The sequence below is a fragment of the Amphiura filiformis genome, chromosome 17 (genome assembly GCF_039555335.1).
Source record: "Amphiura filiformis chromosome 17, Afil_fr2py, whole genome shotgun sequence".
In the NCBI taxonomy this organism is placed as follows: domain Eukaryota; kingdom Metazoa; phylum Echinodermata; class Ophiuroidea; order Amphilepidida; family Amphiuridae; genus Amphiura; species Amphiura filiformis.
In genome coordinates, this window is record NC_092644.1 from 36,214,492 (window position 1) to 36,238,364 (window position 23,873).

At 36.1% G+C, this 23,873-nt stretch overlaps 1 protein-coding gene across 1 annotated transcript in view; it reads right to left on the reverse strand.

Moving 5' to 3' along the window:
• LOC140138247 (protein transport protein Sec16A-like) overlaps positions 1-23,873 on the reverse strand; it is a gene marked incomplete at its 5' end in the record, with an annotated part of 58,949 nt that overhangs the window by 33,785 nt on the left and 1,291 nt on the right. Inside the window, 11 exons of the mRNA XM_072160161.1 lie at positions 11,682-11,793; positions 12,448-12,565; positions 12,793-12,874; positions 13,391-13,488; positions 14,744-15,010; positions 16,703-16,841; positions 17,436-17,497; positions 18,114-18,265; positions 21,143-21,387; positions 22,138-22,348; positions 23,375-23,741. Of these exons, the coding sequence (XP_072016262.1) occupies positions 11,682-11,793; positions 12,448-12,565; positions 12,793-12,874; positions 13,391-13,488; positions 14,744-15,010; positions 16,703-16,841; positions 17,436-17,497; positions 18,114-18,265; positions 21,143-21,387; positions 22,138-22,348; positions 23,375-23,741 (1,853 nt within the window). The remainder of the gene's footprint in view (positions 1-11,681; positions 11,794-12,447; positions 12,566-12,792; positions 12,875-13,390; positions 13,489-14,743; positions 15,011-16,702; positions 16,842-17,435; positions 17,498-18,113; positions 18,266-21,142; positions 21,388-22,137; positions 22,349-23,374; positions 23,742-23,873) is intronic.

A 23,873-nucleotide genomic window follows, 5' to 3' on the forward strand; every position in this document is an offset into this window, starting at 1 on the left:
GCTTCGCACGGGTCTCCGCTAGTTGAGTAAAGGGGAGCGGTTAGTAAACGGGGGTGGTTAGTAAACATGGTAAACGGTGATGATAATCATGGTGTCTTGGTGTAGATTATTCATCCAGTATAGTAAAGATCATGTTAGCTTGATAATCATAGCTCCTGTCATATTAAAGAAGCTAACCTTTTTAAAGTGAATATCCAGACCTGTGATAATGTTATTACTCACTTTTAAAATCCCTCAGATTCCTTTTGAAACAGCTTGTGACAAAATGGTTGATTTGAACTTTATCCCAACAAACCTAAAACATTAATGTTAGAAGAGGTTGCTAGAAAATTTTCAATTTCGGGTTATAATGGTATAAAACATGTTTAAAAGTTGCAGCAAAACATTTTAAGCGAGCCTGTGTTGTTAATAGCTAGGCCTAAATTATAGCCAGGATTTATTTGCGGGGCCGCAGAATTTCCAAAATGTGGACTTTCAAGTAGTTCTACTAAAGTGGGCTCACCAATTCCCTCTGAAAAGTGTCACCCAATGACCCCCTTTTCATCAGCTTACACCCAATGATCCCCGAAATGGCTTAGTACTTGTTTGTCTGGGGAGCCGTGGTACGCCGCCCAGGTGCGTGACTTGCCACATACCGCGCGTGTTGGACACCGCTTGCATTTGACGCGTTGCTGTGACCTGACCCATAAGATCATTGACCTCAACGGCCTAGCAACCGACCATTTTTTTGTTATTTCCATAGTGATTGAATAGTTTTGCAAAAATGAACGTCAGATGGTTTAATGGCAATATGTACCCGATCAATGTACGAGTAAATCAGAGCTGAAAATGAAAGCATCTCGGAGCCTGCTTCTGGACAAGATTTAGCAACTTTCTTTTATTTATATAGAAATTGACAAAAAAATGGGTGTAAATGGCCATCCATGTAATCTGGCTTCTCTTTGAATTCTCCTAATAGCTTAAAATTAAAGAAGCGCTGTATATCAATACAGACAGGCCCTTTCAGTGATCCCAGCGAAAATGCAAAAAAATTAAAATTGTTTATCAATTGCTTAAAACTGAAGGATAAGCCATGTTCAGCCTTTGTATATAGAGAAACATGGACTGACTCTAAAGCTGTGTCCATGTTCAGCCTTTGTATGTACAAGAAACAAAGATACTCTAAAAACTGTGTCCATGTTCAGTCATGTTGAGTTATATATACATGTAGCTATTATGCAGACATGGATTATGGTCATGCAACTTTCCACCTCAGGTGATATCACCTCAGGTGACTATACCTGAGGTGGTCAGACATTACTCTGCCAAAATAACGACCGCCTTTCGTGTATGCACAGCCTGTGTGTCATGTACATGTACAGCATGCTTGTGTTTTAAAGCATCAAAAGATGCGGTATGACAATCAAAGTGTGATGTTAAACTTCAGGTGATAAGGAAGAAAGGGATGGTGGTTCTGGCTGTACATTATGCAGTGTTATATATTCCATGTACTTGTGTCTAACAAAGACAGTCATGTTGCTTAAGTGGCATAGCGTGAGTCATCCTATAGGGGGGGAGGGCACCAACCATGATAGTTAGGGCACTGGCCTGATCGGCAGACACCATTTTTCTGCTTATTTTCATATGGATTTTCTAAGTTTTCAAATCGATTGGGGGGCATGTGCAGTCGTGTCAAAACAATATTAGCAATAGCAATAAACTACTTCTTTAGCTTGATGATTAATGAAAGTAATTTTACATGCAATAAATTCAGTTTGTAAATAATAGTACAACCACAGAGTAAGATTGCTTTCAGTTAGGCCTATGCAGGGGGGCTATGTCCTAAACGGATTTTAATTATAATCATTGGATTTCTACGTAAACATTAACAGTATTGCACCCAAGGCATGTTGGACGACTTACCATTTTACCATTTCACAGGGCGTGTAAAAAAGCACCTGTGTGCACTAAATGGGTGTGGTGTGTGCATTTGAGAGCCCAATGGCGTTGATTCATTGGGGCTAAGAAAGCTGCTAGCAATTGTAACGACTCTCATTAGTGGTACAGTCCCACAAATTAGCAGGTAAAATAAACTGATAAATCAATTTAAGGCCAGAATAAGGTGAGACACATTTGTCCACGCCTCGAATTTGAGATTTTTTGAAATCTATCAACACTAAGATGGACTCTTTCACTTGAAACTGATGAAATACAATATTGCGATTAGGTAAGCGCGTGACGCGCAAACACTGCACGTATGTCCAACACAGTCAAGGCGTATTCTGCATGTTGTTAATGCCAGCGAATGTGGTGTAAACAAAACAAAAATTTGCAGTCAAAATGCCACAGATTTTTAAAATTATTTTGAATTTTGGCGCGCTAAAAGCAGACATAGAATCGTTGGTGCAAAAAGATGCATAGTTAGACCATGCACCAGATACAGCTTTTACAAGCGTGAAAGTCTTACCGTTATATAAAATATAAGGACGTTTTGTGCATAATTGTGACTTCTTTTTTACTAAAACATTGATTTCTCAGAGTTCACTTTTGATAACTTGAAAAATATACAAACAAAAGGTAAATTTTTGCACTATCGGTTAGAGTGCATCAAAATCTAGGGAAGGTTTTCTCATTTTTTTGTATATTTGTTTTGTTTTAAACAAAAATATACACCATTATAATTTTTAGCTTAACCCTAACCGCCTAGGGGCTTTTTGGCGACGGGAAGGGAAAGAAGGAAAGAATAAAGAGAGAAAAGAAAGAAAGAAGTTGTTTGCTCTGGGTGGGATTCGAACCCGAGACCCCTCGCATGCCAAGCACTCGATCGGCGACACTTTGCCAGATCTACACCCTCTCCCGCCACGGCGCTCGTCCGTTCACTTAGGGCGATTGCATCATCACACCACGTGGGATGCATGCACAAACAGCGCATATATCAAGTAGTATTTTGTAGTATTCAGGAGGGTTAGGGTTAATAGAGTGACAAAATTTTAAGTTGTCCCAAAAAAATTGGGGCAAAAAAGTGAAATTTTGTGATTTTTTCAAAAACTTCGAGATTGACTCGAGATTGACTCATTTCCTTTCCAAAAATGTATAGTTTTGGACTTTGGACATACAATTCAGAAATAATGATGCTTGAAAAGGTCCATGTTCTCTCACATTACTCTGGCAGCAGTGGACTAGACTGCTGAATGCGGTTCCACATCGAAACCAATTTAAGGTAAATGAAAAAATGAATGAAAATAAAAGACCTATTAAGACCCAATTTTGCCGGACTCGAGGAGGACTCGGCTCGACTCTAAGTCCTTACTCGAGTCCGAGTCCAGGAATCAAGTCCTCCAGCACTGCTTTTAACCTCACACTACAGGTTCTACTATAATGGGGTTTCCAGTTATGGTTCCTCAAGTATTCCCACAGCATCAATTAGGCTAGTTGTGGTAAACCCCTTTGCCTTTCTGGATGAATGACACACTCCAATTTAGAGTGCACCATTGGGAACCAAAAAATGAACTAAAATATTGACTTGTTCTTATTGGCTATGACCTTTTTAGTCACACAGGTCTATTAATAAAACTTCAGATTTGTCAAGTAAACTCAACAGAAAATGAACTGAAATGAACTTTTCCCTTTCCTAGTGACAGGATCTCTTTTGCTATTTTTTCATTTGCCACCACAATACATTCTCCTGTGTTTATTTCAGTAATATTTTAACTGGAAGTATTTTTTATTTTAAACTAATTTTGCCCAAAATCACAAACATAATGCATCTTTACCCCAAATTTTACATCAAGATATAAACATGCAAATGATGCAATATTTTATATATTTGTATTAAATCCACCTCACTTGAAATCTCTGCAGCCAATATATGAAGTCTGTTGTCGGTTTGATTTCAAATTTATAGCCATTTTAATATATATTGACAGTTTTTAGTAAATATTTGTGCAAAATCATACAAGATCCATTTTTCAACCCAAATATCTCAACTCACATCTGTTTTCATTTTTCAGAAGGACACTTTTTAGCCCTTTAAAAAAAATATTGGCTAAATATTAAAATTGGACTTTTATTGCCAGTTATAGGGCTCTGGTATGATGTTTCAACAGTATTTTTTTTCTAAACATGAAGAATGTCCTTCTGATATCAAATATAAGCTTTGATTTTTGAAATTCACAAATACAAATTTTATGACAAAGTATTAAAATTTGATATTTTTCAAACATTTTCTCCCAAAAGATCTATTTTTGTGTGTGTTTGGGGGGAAAATCCATATCTTCAATACGAAAGGTCACAATTTTTAATTGATTGTCAGCTTTTCATCCCAGCTACATACACTTTAAGTACATCATTATCATCAATTTTTAATCATTTGCCATCAAATGTGTATTATATCCCGAATTTCTAAAAAAATCTAAATTATTTGATATCAGAAGGATATTCTTTATTTATTCAGAATGCAATTTACTCTCATGTCCCACAAAAATACTGTCCAAACGCTCATACCCCACCCATTAAGTACAACCCAGGGGGGCACTCAAGTTTCACAGTGTACACATGCGTGGCCAGAGACTTTTAAAACATAGCCTAAACAGGATTTGCCCTTTTGAGCAAAATACACGCCTAAACAGGAATTTGGCAGGGTTTTGCAACAAATTTTATTCCCTATAAACAGGACTGTAAACCTAAAAGATATACCCCTAGGCAGGATTTTATCTGAAATGAACCACCCTTACAGGTTTTTGATAACCCTTAATATAGTAAGTAGGCCTACATGTTTTTGTTTATAATTTCCTAATATTTATGTTTGGGTGATGGTCCTGTTGCAAAACATGCGAGGGAAACACGTTTTATGAAATAGTGGGATCATTAAAATGACCCTAAATGCACCAACTAGAAGTTTTAAAAAAGCCCCTGTTTCTTGAAAACAGGTGTTTTTGACCCCCTAAACGGGATTCACACAATTTGTGTTCGTTCTCCAATTCTTCACAGTGTGCACTGAAACTTAAATGGCCCCCTGGGAGTACAACTAATGTATTATTATAAGTTAACTTTTATTAAATATTTAACAATGTCTCATTAAGCCTAAATGTGAAAAATCAGGAATTAAAATACTTCAAGAAAATTCATGGTATGTACCTGATAACCTAATTTTTAAAATTGATTGTGTGAAACTGTCAAATTTGGCTATGTTTTTCATCAGGATATTGTTTCAACTTGAAGAACCTGATGAAAAACACCATCAAATTTGATTTTTTTCAGTGATCAATTTTAAAAAGCTGTAGATTATTGGGTACCATGAATTTGTTTGTTGAATTTTTAGATCGATCATTCCAATAATTACATGCAATGGGACAATTTGTTTCCAAATGTTGACGGCAAAATAGCAATATTTGCGAGGAATTTGTGTTGAAACATTGTTGTAATTAATGCCAAGATGAACTAAGGATTTCAGAACTCTATAGGCCTAGCTTAGAAATACATTTTGAATTTATTATATTTGTTTCATTCTATCATTCTTGATTATTCTTAATATTTATTTAGTTTATCTATCTATACATTTATTTATAATATTTTTTATTGTTTGTTTCTTGGTGTGTTTGTTGGTAGGGGTGTTTGTGTTGGGGTGTGTGCGTGTGCGAGGATCTAGGGATATGGAAAGGGTCATGACTTATGTTATAATATGTTTTTATTCAAAGTATAGCCTACTTATTCAAACAAGTTAATTTGTTTTTTGCTGGTGGCCTGAAAACCAAAACTAGATTTTGTTTACAAAATAAGTATTTCAAACTAAGAAAATTATAAGTTTGTGTAGCAAGAGGGTTATAATTTTGATTGATATTGCAATGTTGAAACTAATATTATAAATCTACACATTAATCGTTAATTCATTTTGCTTGCTGTATATCAAAAGTATATTTTAAAACAAAATGTTTATGAATGGGTTACAGAAAACAATTTTGTAAAATCAATGTAGCTAGAAATTCCAAAGGGTATAATGCTTATTTTCTTAGAAAGGAAACACTGTGGAAAGAATTATGATATTATCATTGTTTCGATGGAACTACATTTTTGAGTAGTATAGGAAGGAACAGCATACGGAAATATTTTACAAAGAAACTTATGTACAATCCTCATTGGTGTAGGATTGGGCTATAATTTATTTGACAAAACAGGATAATATATTTTCAAATCCACAAAAACATTACTCATTAAATATGGATAAAGTTATGGTCATATTTTCACCTTCTGGAACAACCACAGTGTTAAAAATAAGACAATTTTCTGGGACAACCACAGTGTTAAAAATAAGACAAAATTTCTATAAAGATTGATATGTGTGTGTACGGGCCTGGCCTTCACCAAGAGGCCCAAACCCAACTTCAGAATATTAGGTAATATTATGATTATTTTATTTTGTTTGTTGGAAAAATGAACAAAATTTTCAAGGGTTATTCAGGCCTTTAGAAGGTCTGAAAAGTTATTTCTAACATACACTACATTGGCTTAGGGAGATTTTCAATAGGGGGGGGGGGTGAAAGTTGAAAAAAATTGGTGCCCCCCCTTCCTAGGCCTATGAACAACACACATGATTCTTCCAAAATCTGATTGCATATATCTTTGTCTTCCATATTTTAATAAATTTCAATACTTTCATGTACATTTTTTTTTTTGTAGAGATGATGATAAATATTTATTTAAAACTGCCCAAAATAAACATGCAGTTTGCAGCTGTATGAATTTGAGTCTGAAAGGCATTCAAAACCTAATTTGAATATCTCTGCAAATAAGTTTATAGGCCACCATACTCTTATTCAAATTTATTTTAAATTTCCTATAAAATATGTATACTGTATCACAGTAGTACTAGTACTAGCAAGTTATGACTAGTAGTAGTAGAGCTAAAGATAGTTCAAATTTACCACTATTTATCATGATTGTCAAATAGGGCGAGCTAGGGGCAAGAGGTCAACATGCTTTGTAATGGCATTTGAATTCCAGCACTGCTATTAAAGGTGCACTGGTATATTTAGAGTAAATTATTAATATTAAACACATTCTAGTGTTTTACCCCATACATATAGCAGTGAATCAGGTGTTTAAAATATATGCCTTCTCTGTGTGCAATGTATTTAAATTATTTACATGAATAAAAGACTAGAGTAATCCAAAATAGCAACAATTAAGTGGCAAATTCAATCACATTCGCTTTCTAAGAAAACAGCCATTTTTAAGATCTGTGTAAAGGTTGTGTTCTTCATATATTAGTATCTCAATTTATACTTTAGCACTATACTTAGGCCTAAAAATATTGTTTGTAACATAAAAAATTAGGGTAGGTAGGTCGGGACTTTTTTTTTACTTAATAAAGCTGTAAATTGTGTTTAAGGCCTTTGAACTTTTTTCTTTCTTTTTTTACATTCAATTTTGCAAAAAAAACTCAGGGGTCGGGCCTAATTCTAGGGTCGGTCAGATTACGGCAATCAAACATTTTTTAGGCCTTACATAGACCTATATGTATGAATACAATAGCGTACATAGCCGTACAATACAATTTTGAATATGGACAGTTTTAAATTATAGTATGACTGAATAGTAAGTTTCTGGTTATGGAAATGTTATGTCAATTTGAAATTGAACATAAACTATGAGTTTCTTAATTTGCAAATGTGTTTTTTGTCTTGCATGATAATATTTATTAACAGTGTAGGCCTACAATAATCGTGCAGGCCTACAATAATCGTGAGGTATATATTACTTCCCTGATGAGTAAAGGTCTGTATTTGTGGGCCTTGATGCCTTTTCATTTAGTGCTCCATCAGTTGCACAATACATCTTTTTGATGTGGATAATATCTGGAATAGCCCAATACTGTGGCCCAGTACTGTGGCACAGTCCCTACTTAAACTTGGAAGTCAAACATTCCATGTAAACACAAGAGCTCACAAGCAAGCAAGCTGCTTTTCTGCCAAAATTGACCATACAATGGTCAAAATCTCAATCTCAACTTGTGCACTTTACAATGCTAAAAGAAAACAATACTTCAAGCAACATTTTTGATATTTTCACATCGTAACTAATTTTTTTTACACACCCATTTCATTACCACAAAAAAAAACCAAGTCTCATTGAATGCTGTCATAAGCAGGGCCAGTCCTGGTTCCACATTGACCCAATTCTACCAGGGTATCGTAATGGGCCCTTTCTATTTTGCTTCACCCTATTTATCCAGGAGCTTTCAGGCAGGGGGGGGGGGCACTAAACTAAGATTTTGGTCGGGGTGTGCAAGATACAAGAACCGATTTTCAGGCAAAATAGGACTTTGTGAACTAAATTTCAACATGGGGGGGGTATTGTTAACTAAAATGCTGCCTATGACATTTTAAAGCAATTTTTATCCGACGACCAACCTGCAGAAGCAAACATCTTTTTAGCTGAATTGCATCAACTTGATTTGCTCATCAATATTTGAAATTCAGAACAATGCAGCCTATTTCCAACTTCACCTATGCAATCGTACTAGCCAGGAATCAGAGAACATAAAAGCAGTTGTTCTTTGTGACCCATTATGTAATCCTGCTAATCCCTTTGTTCAACACTAAATTGCTTATCTACAAACACATTCTGTACTATTACAAGCCCTCTTGAATGCCTTAAAATGTATAATACAAGAGTATAATTGTGCATAATATTTTAGCTGGCACTATCGTATATTGTTCACATTTGTTTATATGCTGTATCTGTTTTCATGATTGCACAAAAGTGATTTTCTGAAGATTTTCAGAAACATTGACCAAGCATTAGATTTTTACCAGTTTAACTTCTGGCATGTCTTGGGACTATCCAGTAGAAATTGGGGAGCTATTTTGGCACAGTATAGTAAGGCCAAGTAAAAAAAGAAACAAGTTTCTCGTCCGGACTTTTTCAAAAAAGGAGGAGGCAGGGCTTTACTATTTACTATTTTTCAATTTTTTGCTATTTTTTCCCAAGATGGCCGCCATGCCAAATATGGCTGTTCAATGTACCGGTATATTTAATCACTGATATTGTGCTATTTGAGTATACTGATGCAATGTATGACGAAACAAATGATTTGTATCATTTTAAGTCCACTTGCTAAGCATGTTTCAAAATTCAGAAACAGTGAAAATGTACATTTGTTCAGCTTGACAATAGGTATATTCGATATAGGCCTACCCAATTTCCTGGTTTATATCCGATACTGAACATTGTTTGAAAAAAAATTTTAAACATTTTTTTAAAATGTTTTCCTACCCTTACACAAACTCTAACCCACCCCACCCCAAATATACACCCACCCAAGCCCAACTAACCTTTAACCTAATCCAAAACCCTTGCCCTTACCCCCAAATGGGAATTAGGGGAGAAATTGATTTCACCTGAAAATCGGACCTATATTTAATGTTTTAAAATGCATGAATGTGTTAACGTTATAATTACTTTATTTTGCCTCAATTCATCGAAATTGTTATTTTCATCGCTAACAAAATAAAAGAGAAACCTTTCACAAATTTTGGAAATTCAAATTTTTTTCTAAAATTCTAAAAATACCAAAAAAATACATTCGAGTGCAAAAGCTTTTTTCTTCTGGGTAAGAATTTTTTTCTTACATGAAACAGCTTTTTTATTGCATGTTAGAAATTTGATAAATAGGCCATCATATACAAAATGCATGCATGGGCCTATTTATCACATTTCTAACCTGCAAGAAAAATGCTGTTGCACGTAAGAAAAAAATTCTTACCCAGAAGAAAAAAGCTTTTACTTGAATGTATTTTTGGGTATTTTAGATTTTTTTTAAATTTCCAAAATTATGTGAAAGGTTTCTCCTTCCTATAATTAGCCATAAAATTACCATTTTGATGAGATGAGGCTAAATAAAGTAATTGAAACTTTATTAATATATTCATGCATTTACTAAGTTTAAGAGCTAAATATAGGTCCGATTTTGGGGTGAAATCAATTTACCCCTAATTCCCTTTGGGGGTTGGGGCAAGGGTGTTTGGCTAGTTGGGCTTGGGTGGGTTTGTATACATGTAGTAAGGTTTGGGGTGGGTTAGAGTTGGGGAAGGGTAGGAAAAACAGTTAAAAACTTTGAAAAAAATTATTTAAAAAAAAAAAAAAAAAATTCGATTTTTTTTTTTTTTTTTTTTTAATAGTAAATAGTAAAAAAAGGAGGCGGCCAAAAGGAGGCGGGCGGGGACGAGAAACTTGTATTTTATTTTACTTGGCATAAAGGGAGTAAACCTGAAATGTTGTTACCTTTTCATCAGGAGGAATAGAAGTAACATGCTCACTTGGCTTCTTAGTATATCAAAATCATATTAAATTTTATTATTGCAATGTTAGAATTGGCGAAGTATGCCGATTTGGCACCAGAACCACCATTTTGGCGCCACTGACTCCATATGTGATGTGAGAAAATACCCTGACACCAAAATGGCGCCAATGACGCCAAAATGGCGCCGATGACGCCAATAAAATCACTTGATGACAAAACAGCGCCACTGGCGCTAAAATGGATCCAATGACGCCAACATTTGGCGCCAGTGATGCCAAGTGGCGCCATTTGGCGCCTTTTGACTCAATTGGCGCCTTTTGACGCCAATATTGGGAAAACGGCGCCATTTCACTTCTCCTAGTGATGTCGACCCAGGTCGAAAATGAGTTTTACATATGTTTCTTAAGAGGACATTTAGAGCTTCCAGAAACTGAAAACCCCATGTTGATACGACTTCTCTTTGCGAAGTTATATCAATTTATCAATCGCAGAAAACAATATAAAACAAAAGAATTAAAGCACTTTCTTTGCCAATATCTATAAATCAATATTAGCGACATCCGACTCATTCCCCTTGATCGTGTCACATCTTCAATATGAAAGGTCAAAATTTTCAATTGATCGTCGGCTTTTCCTCCCAGCTACATACACTTTAAGAATATATCATTAAATTTATAAAATTTACTTTGAGGACTGCTATATCTCAAAAATGTGAAAAATATCATTTGTCATAAAATTTCAATTATATCGTGAATTTCAAAAAATGAAAATTATTTGATATCAGAAAGACATTCTTCGTATTCAGAATGCAATTCGATATGTCTGATGTGCTCTCATGTCCCACAAAAATACTGTCGAAACGCTCAAAACGCTTATTCCAGATCCCTTAAATTAAGGCTATTGATAATTTGTGAAATCACTATTATAGTCCATCTCATCTCAAGTTGCGAGTAACAACATGTTGGATTTCACAGCGATAAGATTCAAATCGGTTCATCGCTAGCGTACAGACATATCGCCATTCAACACATGTGTATACACCCCGTGGGATTAGGTTAGCACGCGCCATTCAAGGTGCACTGTGAAATCCAACATGGTGTTACTCTCAACTTGAGACTATTAATCATACTTTCACTTGTTTATAATATCTTTCAACCTGATGTGGCAGTGACGTCAACACACTGAGGAAGCTGTTTAGCGCATGCATGTATGCGGCGCCTTTAAGTGTGTGCATACTAGCTACTTGAAGGTGCACCTAATGAAATGTGCACTGACGTCATTGCCACATCCGGGTGAAAAATGGTATAGTAGCTGCATCTTAACTATGTGCAGTGTAATATCTGAGCCAAAAAGACAAGCAACTTTTATCACTTTCAAGCTACAAGCTTTGTTAATGTCTCACCTATGACTGGCCCCTAAGAGGACCATTTTGGTTACTTTCTTATTGTAGTTGCCCAGTCCAATTTGTGCCATCAGATAACAGAAATGAGATGCATGAAGTAGACTTCTTGATGCTGTGAATATAATACAAACAGACAAAACAAAGAATTAACATTAGCACTTATTACCCACAGCACCCATCTGGGGATTTCCCTTCCCTGCACATCCAAGATGCCGCCATGGCATGACAATGGTATTTGGGTGAATTTCAGAACTGTTTATGAGGAATAATCATTAGCGATGTATATGAAGTATTGTATATAGTATGCAATCCCTATCCACATTATCCAAGATGGGCAACATCTTCATACATCCAACTCCTAATATTGCAATGTGTACATAGGTGTTAAAATAAGGAATTCCTACTATTTGGAATTAAGTTTTGACAGCTCTATATCAGACAAAATAATTGCAACAAGTATGATACTATTGACCAAATCTTATTCCATATCAAGCACACCCAATTCCAATGCATATTTCAGTAATTGAAATTCAACAAGCATCCCTTACAGTCATTTTATGAATGAAATTAAATATTAGGATTGAAAAACTGTGTTGTAACACAGATGAGCATGTTTGAGTTCATATACAACCTTGTCTAGATGAGGAATTTACACATGTATCTGCAGCCCAAGGCCATTAATTGATTTGCCTATTTGGTCAGTTGGTCAACAGTTGATTGATTGTTTGCTTGATTGATCGGTTGACCGATTGATTGATGCACTCACCTAATGAGTCTCCTAATGAAGTAATACTCTTGACATCCAAGTCTGCATTGTCAATCAGGTTGGACAGAACCATTGCAAGGTGAGGGCGCCAATCGCCCCATTTCTCATCCGAACAACTCTGCAAACATGAATAAAACATATTTAGTTACTAACCATCATAGTAGCAATGAAATTCACTGCCATGCGATTTTGCAAGAATTTGAAATGGTAACATTAATCCATAAAACTGCAAACGTTAATCCATAAAGGCAAGACAAAAATAGTGTACAAAAAAAACTGTACATAATAATTGAATGTTCAGATCTGCACATGTTATATAAACTAAAGATAACATCAAAAACTTACTGTGACTGCTGCTGGTTGCCTATTTGACATGAGTTGGTAAAGAGTTTGCAATGGATCATTCATTGGAAGGCTATTGGCAAATCTGAGTAGGAAAAGAGCAAAAACAAATTACATGTAGTTTTACCAATCGATAGGATCTGTACCCCACACAATTGAAAAAGGAACAAATGCAAGTGAAAACTTACATGGATGTAACAAGGACATTTACAACACCTGTAAAATGCCAACTGTTTGGGGGACATACAATACAAATAGAAAAAAATACTTGGTAATTTTAACTGAACATGAATTATTAACATTCAATATCACAAGAGACAAAGTTAAAACTCGTCTCAACACATGAATTGTATTAGCATTTTGCGGAACGTCGTATTGAGATTGTTTACATATTTTAGCTCATGAAAATCATGGGATCACATTCATTAGCCCAAGCTCATGAGAATTACATGTGATCACATTCATTAACCCCTGAGCTAAAACAAACTCTGATATGACAAAACAATGAACTATTTTTCTTAATCTTACCACATTACTTGTTCAATGCTGCACTAATCCTGATATCAGTTTCTCCATAATGAAATCAATACAATTATCTTACCTTGTCATTACACTGAGATGTGTTCTATGGTCCATCTTACATGCTAGTAGTAAAGCATGGCCCCACAGGGCTCCCCTGATGGCAGATTCCAATGCTTCCTATAGGATGAATAGAAAATTGAGGCAAGAACATTCAAATATCAACATAATTTTTGCATGTAGTTATCATTATATCAGTCATACATAAATTCTAGACAGTTCATTGGTTGATTACCATTTATCATTTTTACCATCACCTTCTCCGTGTGATAGTCTTTACCATCATAGTGCTCTGCCGTAGTGCGCCTGCGCCAAGCCATGCGCTGACTCTTGGACTCGCCAATTTAGTTATGGGGTGGACCCCAAAATGTGGAGTATATCACGGCAAAACATGGTATTATGTTTATGAAAAAATGTATTTCCTACCTTAAATAGTATTTTAGTAATAGAATTTATGCATTAGTGATATAAAACAAATATTAACTGTCTTAAATTCGTGTAATGGTTGAAATATAATCACTCGGTGAAAGATGTATTGTTCCATTTTTCCCCTCGTGATTATATTTCAACCATCACACTCATAGACAGTTAATATTTGTATACTATCACTGTCTTCATCTTTACCACCATATTTCAGCAACGGATGATCGCAAATTTCTAAAGTTTAACTAACCTAGTGCTACTGATCTTGTTCATGTAAGTTATGTTTTAAATTGTCTTTGTCACATCATATAGTGGATAACATCAGTCAGGTGTTTGAGATTTAACAGAAAAAAATATGTTGACCCATCCACTTGAGAAAATGTCATAGTCATTTGCAATGCATCTAACATGACCTACATGGGTAATGATACATGTCATCACTGCTGGTTAGAAACCACAACTTTATACAAGACTATACTAAGATCAGCTCATAACAGGTAAGAATTTTTCGGGTTTTGTTACTGCGCAGATTGATAGAGTCACAACTTATGCCCCACTTAAATTCACAAAAGCATGCATCAGTATCATAATACGCTCAGCACAGTTCAAGTAGGTCCTGTGCCCAGCTGTATGTACGCCATTCCACATAAATCCACGATGTAATGAGTCCTGCCTATTACGAGCTGATCATTGCATAGTATGTACACCCATGGGTCATGATTCTTTAACAGCCTCTTTTTTGCAATCCTTGACCACCTTGTCAATTTGAAAGTTCAAATAACCAACCCCAATTTTTTTCCAGATTTGACACATTTCAAAACCTTACTGGTAGCCATTGCTGGGGAGTTCACATATCAGCCTTTTGTCTGTATCAGGTCCACATGACTGTACATATATCCACCCTTCAGATTGTTGGAATATTATATAGACAAAAAAAAGTTGTGAATAATACCTTTTTCCTGCCAAAAAGCAGCAACTCCCTAAATCGATGCGTCTCTTTCTCTATATCTGGTCCTGTGTTCTTTATCTGTGGTAGCTGAGGTAGACTCTCCTGGGTTGCAGCAGCCTCTTCTCCTTCACCTTTACCCTCTTCCTCTTCACCCTCCCCCTCCTCACCAGCGGTTATTGCAGGGGGTGGCGATGGCGATCTGGCTCTGTGTTTGCTCGTCATAGGGTGATCTCTTAATAGTAACTCTGAGATGTCTGTACCTACAATTGTCTAGAAAACAAGCATAAACAAATTTCAAATAATTAGTTCATGAAATCCTTAATAAATGACCCTCTTTGACCTGATTAGCATCATTTACCATAAACCATTGATGTACTTATCACGATTAAAGGTAGCAGGAACTGTAGAACATAATAGGGCTCAATGCTCAGGTACTGTTTTTCCCAATTTCACGCTATATTTACTAAGTAAAGGAACCTTATGTCCATATCTGCCACAGTAGTTCTGTGATATGAGCAAATCAAACTAGCATATAATAAAGAAAATAAAAAGAACACTAGAAAATCACTAGAACTAAATGTTTCTTCTTTTAAAGCAATGTATAATTTTAAAATTTGCTGCTTTCTATATTTATTTAGATACAAATCTGAGTTTTGAAATATGTAGACACAAAGTAATTTTTGATTTTACGCATCAGGGTCATTATTTCTCAATTCACCCAATGGGAAACACCTCACCCCCTTCAAATTTGTTTAAAATTGGTATACAGGGTGATTTTGGCTGTAAAAAGCTCAAATTTCAAATTTTAGCTTAATCGGACGTCTGGTTTTAGCGCGCTATGCCCGCCCATTTTTGCGATTTAGTGAAAAATGGCCATATCAATATTATGCGACCATATCTCCGTAACTGTAGGTCCTATTGAGCTGAAATTGGTGTCATTATTTAGCTAATCTCTCAAAGAATCCAAATCTGCTATCATTTAGTATGTAGGAGTAAGAGAAAATTTGTGACCCTTTTTTCAGTACTTTGACCTTGAATTTGACCTTGTTGCTGCCCACGTGACCATGAGGCGAATTTGCGTTGGAATTATACCCCCATATGTTGTCTACAAAATATCAAAAAATTGGAGGGGTAATATTTTTTGTTTTTGCTAGGCTTTCACAAAGCAAGCATGCAGGTGAAAACTTATGTATTTAATGCATGTACATATAGGCCTATATACAATTGGCCTATATTATAATAGTATCATGTGTACAATATACTGAGCCTACATACAAAATTACAGTTTTTCAACCACATGCTTGCTTTATGAAAGCCTAGCAAGAAAACAAAAAATATTACCCCTCCAATTTTTTGATATTATGTAGACAACATATGGAGGTGTAATACCAACGCAAATTTGCTTCGCGGTCACGTGGGCAACAAGGTCAAATTCAAGGTCAAAGTACAGAAAAAAAGGTCACATTTTTCTCTTCCTCCTACACACTAAATGATAGTAGATTTGGATTCTTTGAGAGATTAGCTAAAAAATGACACAAATTTCAGCTCAGTAGGACCTACGGTTACAGAGATATGGTCGCGATAATATTGATGAGGAGCGCGCCATTTTTCAAATAAATCGCTAAAAATGGGCGGGTATAGCCTAAAACCAGACGTTCGATTAAGCTAAAATTTGAAATTTGAGCTTTGCCAGCCAAAATCACCCTGTATACCAATTTTGAACAAATTTGAAGGGGGTGAGGTTTAAAATCATATTTTTTTTGGGTGATTTGAGAAATAATGACCCATCACTTATAACAACCAAAAGACACATGTTCCATAACAACAAGAAAATGGCCTTCAAATGTTTTAATCATGAAATAAATGGATAATATGTTAATAAAAAGATTATTCAGACAGATAAAAGAGATTTGTATAAAAGTGGTCCATGTACAAGGGATTAAACTTTATTCTAGTACTTACTCCATTCTGCCTACATAATAGCACCATAAGATCCCACAACAAGGCAGCGGATTCCTTATCTGTGATGTCTGTTCTCTTGCGACAATCCTCTGCTTTCTCTATAGCAAACCTCACAACATCATTCTTGTGTGTGTGAGTTCTGTGGATATGAAGAAAATATTACATTAATTAATGGTGTCAGTTTAAGATATTTTCAGGCATATGTAAATTGTAATTTTTACCTGAATGTTTTGGCTTCATATATATTTGGTTATTTTAGGGTTTTGTGTACAACAAGTTGTGATCATTTAAATACTAACACACTTTGCAAAAATTTTTTACTATTATTGTTACATTTTCTTATGTTCCATGTGCAGTTTCCGCAACCAAGTGAACAATGGAAAGCAAGAGAAGCTTGACTGAGATGGCAAGGGGAGACCACATATTATGACTGATCAGATTTAGATGTACTGCATCTGGTCCAGACTGTATAAGCCAAATTTCTTGGCTTTCATGTCTTGGGTCCCATGTGCAGCTTCCTTTAAGCTCAAAGTGAGCGGTGGTGTGTGTAACCGAATTTGCAGGATCAAAAACCAAGGCAGACCACTCAATTCTGGGTGCATTGGGGCCAAAGTTCAAAGAATGCAAAGACAAGGTAGGCCACACATCATGGTAAGATTCTGAGTGTATTGTATCCAAATTATAATGGCTACCGAGTAAATATTAATTCCCTATGTGTATATGGGTTTCTTACCTTGTTAACGGTCCTGGGAATGCTTTCAATTCATTGTATTCTTCATTGTGTTCTAACATTGACTGCAAAGAAAGGAAGAAAAAGGAATTAATAATAAAACAATAGTTTTCTATAAATCCACAATGTTTTCAATGCTTCTGCTACTCCTGCTCAACATGCAGCACTCCTGCTAAAAATGCAGTTTAAGATCATCATATAGGCCTGTAAAGCAAAATAATTAGGTCTATATATACCTTCCAAATCATTTGACAGTTAATCAATTTTACCATGAAAACTAATGTGACCATCCACCACCAAAGGGCCATAATGTTGGCAGGAATAATTATGGCCCATTAAACCTTTCAATGAGCAATAGAAAACATGTGCAATGTATCAAAATATAAAAAAATATCAGAATTTGCCTGTCAAATAAACTCAAAAAGTAAAAATACTGCCTTTACAGCCCATTTGTGTTGAGCAGTCAGCTATATGCAACATGCCACTTTTTATTCACTGATTACTTGAAGTTTAAAGGTTGAATTTACATCCTCAGACTGTTTAAGTGATTTAAGTGAGCTGATAAGTCAGGAAAATAGTATCAAGGAAACCCATCATATGAACACTCCTGAGGAGTTTGAAGCAAGCCTTTGGGGAGACACTCCTGTACGTTTAAACCCTAACCAATTCTTTTGCTCTTACCTCTATGCTGTGAATCTCTACCATCGCTGGCTGGCCATCAGCAGGATTATTAGGCATGACTTTGATGAGTTGTCCACCAGAGCTAAATCTAGCCACAATGTGAGGTCTGTTGAACTTACATGGTGTTAACCTCTCTGGAGGGGGAGGAGTAGCTGTAATGTTATAGAGGATAGAAAATAGTTTCATTATCTTATAGTTATAAAAAAGGCAGTAAAATATGTTTGAACTGACCAGCGGAAATCCAAAGGATAGATCTAGTAACACATTAACTTTCACTGTATTAGTTGTTCTCTACTTGTGTTTCACACCTCAAATTTGGGATTTGAAAGGGGTACTCAATTATTTACGGTAATAAGCACCTCGCCTATTACAGCATTGGCACTGCTTGAAAACACACATAAACCAAAAATCGCAAGCATTTTGCCTTGTTGGTCTTAGTTATATCATGTAATATATGGTGCTTTACTTAAAGGAACTTTGTGAGATAACCATGATTTTTTTTTTGTCTTGTTATTATTCTAGTAAAACATTTTAAACAATATTTCGTATGTACAAAAAACAATTCTCCTGATAGGTCAGAGCTCAACATGTACCAACCCTGCAAAAACACTCCCACAATGCATTGCAATTTTTAATGCCAATTTGGCTTATTTACAACAGATTTCTACATACATGTAGAACAGCCCTCGAATTAACCCACGGCACCCATGGCATTTTGCCGTGGGTGCCCATCCCCACTGCCATAATGCCCTCAAAATATGTCCTTTACCCAAGGCAGTCACTTGCCGTGCCCTCTAATGAAGTTGCCATCGGTGCCCCAGCCCTGCCCCTTCATCTATCAATGTTTGTGTGTGTTTTCTTCACTTTTGAGAAATTGCCTTGGTGCCCTTCTCAAATTTTCAACAGTTGCCATGATGCCCTCTTGAAATATTATAAACTGCCGTGCTGCCTTGCCTTTTCAGTGAAAATCCAAGGCAATAATCAACTTGCCCTAAAAAAGTTGCCGTGCCCCTTCAGATCCTTAATTCGAGGGCTGATGTAGAAACTACCAGAATTGTCCATTTAAAGGAGAAGATTCTGCAGATATAATGCCCAAGATGTCAGTCAACAGAGACTATCTCCTCAACATCTTTCAAAAAACCTGAAATATCTTTTATTTTTATTACAACCAAATTTGGAAACCAGAATCAGGAAATGTCCAGAAAAGTGCCATAATAATTTCAAGGTTATTGTACATGAAAGGCTATACCATTGCCAGTTAATGACACCATGTGTAGTCAATTACCACCACATGTGAGTGATTAGACATCGCATTAGCTATTTGAAAACCATCCCAGTTTACATTACAAATTGATCAAGCAAAAATGTTTGTCCTGCAGATTTGAATTTGTATCCTTTTGTATGTCAATAAATGAGCTATTTGAAATGTCTCATCCAGATATTCCCTTTCAGTTATTAGGTGATGAAAGAAATCAATAATTATGTAGCTGTACATTATTATGATCTTGTATATATCACAGGCCTTTGTGATCAAGAAAAACCTGAAAATTCAGTTTTGACTTTCCCACAATGCAATAAAAAAATCACTGTAAATAATACATGTTGCTGAAAACACCATAAAAAGGTTTAACCATTTGTTTCTGTATGACCATTTACAGCCTTATGTTAAACATCAACTGTATGTACATACTGTTGAAATCAATGTCTATGGAACCTGACATCAATCTCATTTTACTCCATCCCAGCACATAATTATTGTCAAAATATTGCCATTAATCATCCCATATTCTGACTCATCTTGCTTAATCACTTAACAAACAGTGATGATGTGTACATAAACACTCAGCTCTTCAATGCAGTATGGCTAGATAGACTTTCCACTGCATGGCCAAGGGATAAGCCAATCCAGGATTAGTAATGTTTCCACACACTACATAGTGAACTTTCATCTCCTCCATTTCATCAGGATCAAGAACCTAAAATGTCAAACTATCTCATGAACTCACCAGGTTTCACTGGCTGTAAGTACGAGTAATTCTGATACCCGTATCCCCAGTATCCATACCTACTATCATAACCAGCTTGTGGACAAACAAACAGACAAACAATTACACAAAAACACATACAAATGAAGACTTCAGATGCAAAAAATCGATAAATTTCAAACTTACCCATAATTTCAAACTAATCCATTCCCCCAACCAAAGTACAGTTTTGTCAAAAGTAACACATATTATCTTTTTTTTTTTTCATAATTGACCAATTATATTAGCCTTTATATAATTGAGTTAGCTTGAAATTCCCCTGGACAAGGAACTTAATGCTAATTGTCTCGTTGTAACCCGTACGAAACTTGGGGAGCTGATCCTGGTTGTGATGGTTAGGCATATTTGTGGAATATATAGGGTGTGCGCTCTTGTAGCAGCAAAGTCCCTGAATTGTTGTTAAATGGTTTATGGAATGATGTGTAAATTGTGCTGAGGTTTGTGGATCAACATCTTTTTTTTTCTCAAATTGAGAAAAATGGATAAATAAGTTTTTCAAATACACAATTATAAAATCTTGGGGTTTTTTTCTTCTCATCTTGTTTTTAACTATTAAGATAGCATGAAAGAAAAGCATTATCATATTGCTGGACCTATTGGAATACTCAGCGAAATCCATTCCCTTTTGGCAAATTTTCCAACAGCTTCACAACATCTAGCAGCAGTTGTTGCATTTTTCTGAACTGAACCTTGTTTTGTTACCTGCTGTCAAACTAACATCGGTGGAATTTAGTAGAAATGGCATTAACGTTTGAGGGTAAACAACTAAACATGTTTGCTTCATGACGGTGTAAAGAACAGATATTAAACATTTTTCTATATTTTTTTTAACTGTCTGTTAGTAACTTTAACCCATAATAGCTCTGCTGCCACCACACATACAAACAAACAAACAAAACAAACAAACAAATACAACAACGATTGACAAATATACACTTATGCTAAAATACATGTTTTTATACACAAACAAGCAAAGAAGCTTACCAGGTTTTGCTGGAACTTGCGTATTAGAATAATCCCCATATCCATACCCCCATGATCCATCCGTACTGCCATATCCATTATCATGGGACCGTCTTTGCTCACCATAATAATCATAACCCCTGCTGCCATACGAGTCGTTATACTCCCCATACCCTGGCGAAGATTGTGCTATACCACTCATGTTAGCCCCATATCTTTCTGGTGTGTCGCCCCCTTGATGGTGGAATTTTTCAGCAAATCTGGACCTACAAAAGTAAGGGTCAAGCCGGAATCTGTTCAATACCTAATAAACGTATTTGTTTATCGTAAGTGAAGGTGTTATATTTTTAGTTGACCTTAGACCTCCCATTCAAGTTTGTTTCAATCCCTGACTAGTTAGATTATGTGCACTAGTCAACTATCACTTCAACTGCATATATATTTAAATTATGAACATACTGAAATAAGATCAAACTGTAAGTAAGTTTTACTAAATATTTGTTTACTACAAATTTTACAACCATCACATTGCATCAACTGTCATGAATGGAGCCTCCAATAGACATAATGTTCTGTTCTGATTCTCACAAAACCCTGCAAGTTGGATGCCTTCCCTTCAGCAGGCAGGACAGACAACACATACATCACCACCGACCAAACCCCCTGAAGGGATATGGGGTCAATGGGCGCTGCCTCCTGGCTGTGTTGTTTTACAAAGCAAAACTTTCATTTCTTAAGGCCAAATTGCCTCTTAGTTCATAAGACCAAATTGCCTCTCAGTTCAAAAGGCCAAATTGCCTCTCAGTTCAGAAGGCCAAATTCCCAGGCCAAATGTCCTCCTAATTCAGAAGGCCAAACTGTCTCTCACTTCAAAAGACCAAATTGCCCCTCAGCTCAAAAGACCACATTTCCTCTCTGTTCTTAAGGCCAAATTGCCTCTCAGTACATAAAATCAAATTGCCTCTCAATTCAAAAGGCCATATTGCGTCTCAATTTAAAAGGCAAAATTCACCTACCTTTCATGTGAACCATCTATAGCATCTGTAGATGAGTTGGAATCTTTTCCCTTGGACTCATCCTGTGATTTATCAAGACCTGATGTATTCTGTTCATATCCCCCTCTGCTTCTGTTTCCTTGCTGCTGCTGCTGGTAGTATCGATTGCGATACCACTCTTCATAGCGTTGATCGTAACCACGGTAATCTTTTCGTCTGTAGTCCTCATATTCTGTAATAATATAGATGGTAAAAATAAATAAAATGGTACATTCAATTAGTTTTAAAGTCAATTTTCTTACTCAAGTTACTAAACACATTCCAAACACTCAACCTCAAACCAAGTGAAAGCTTCTAAAGAATTAGATTAACTGGACCATATGCCTCAGCTGTACTTTCTTGTGTTCAAGATCTTGAAAAGAACATGGAAATTGCAGATGAATGACACAATATTTTGATAAAGTTGTCAAATCACTTCAAGATACAAAATTCTTACATGGTTACTTCATAATTTTACCTAAAACACTGTAACAAGTTGTACATCTTCTAGACATCTTTACGATACTAGTTTTGTCCATACAACAGAAATAAGATCATCATAATAAGGTTATCATTATGCAACTTCAACCAATCACCAATCTGGAATCTTGACAGACTCTGGAAATCAAGCCACATGCCTACTGAACTCAAGATCAGTATCTTCTGAACAGCTTGCCTCTCAATATTGTTATATGGCTGTGAAACATGGAGTCTCACACAAAAGCTGGAGGACTACATTAACAGCTATGCCACTAACTGCTACAGAATAATACTAAGAATCTGTCACCATGATAGAGTATCCAATGTGACTGCATACCAGATGACCAATCAGCAGCCACTATCACAACTCTTTCAAAAGCGACAGATGAAATGGCTCGAGCACATCCTCCAGAAACTATCAGATTAGCTAATAAATATCTATAATGACCCGCAACATGGCAAATGGAGGCAGGGAAGACAGAGAGCACTGTACCACCAGTACATTGCAAACAGGACTATTACTCTTTCCCCAGCTGAGATCAGAAATACAGCTCAGGACAAATCTTATTGGAGGAAGCTTGTGACCAACTGCTTCACAGCCGACTGATGTGATGATGAACCAATCACGCACCAGCTGATCAGACTATGCGAACATAATATAGGTCAAAGTGCTCGTCTCTATCAAATGTCCCAAAATTTAAAACTGACACAGTGGTTTAAGAACTTAAGTCATAAATACCTGCATATCTTGGATCCTTCTTACTGTATCCTTTATAATACGCATCATAAGCCGCATAATCGTAATTTTTGCTGTGCCCTTGCCTCGACCGTGGCCTCTCATGCTGCTCGTACCCTTGCCTCGAGTATGACCTCATTGGATCGCGATCTCTGTACGCCTTATCTTGTTGCTCGTGTCCCTGCCTTGAGTAGGGTCTGTGTGGCTGTTCTTTGTAGTAAGATGGATGGTGCTTGGAATACTGGCGATAGTATTGGTCGTATTCGTACTGTGACCTATAGTCTTGAGGATGGTATGGATTCTGAGACTGTGAGTAACCGTAGGGATATGGACCTCGACCGCCGTACCATTGGTCTTGCCCTGGTGGTGGCTGAAAGGGGAAATTTTAAACATTGATTTAAAGATTACATCAATTGTACCACATAAACTTAGTCCTCTGACATTTTGTGCTCTTAGAGTATCTTCTGTTGAAAAATCAAAGAGGTTTAAATTGGAGGACTCC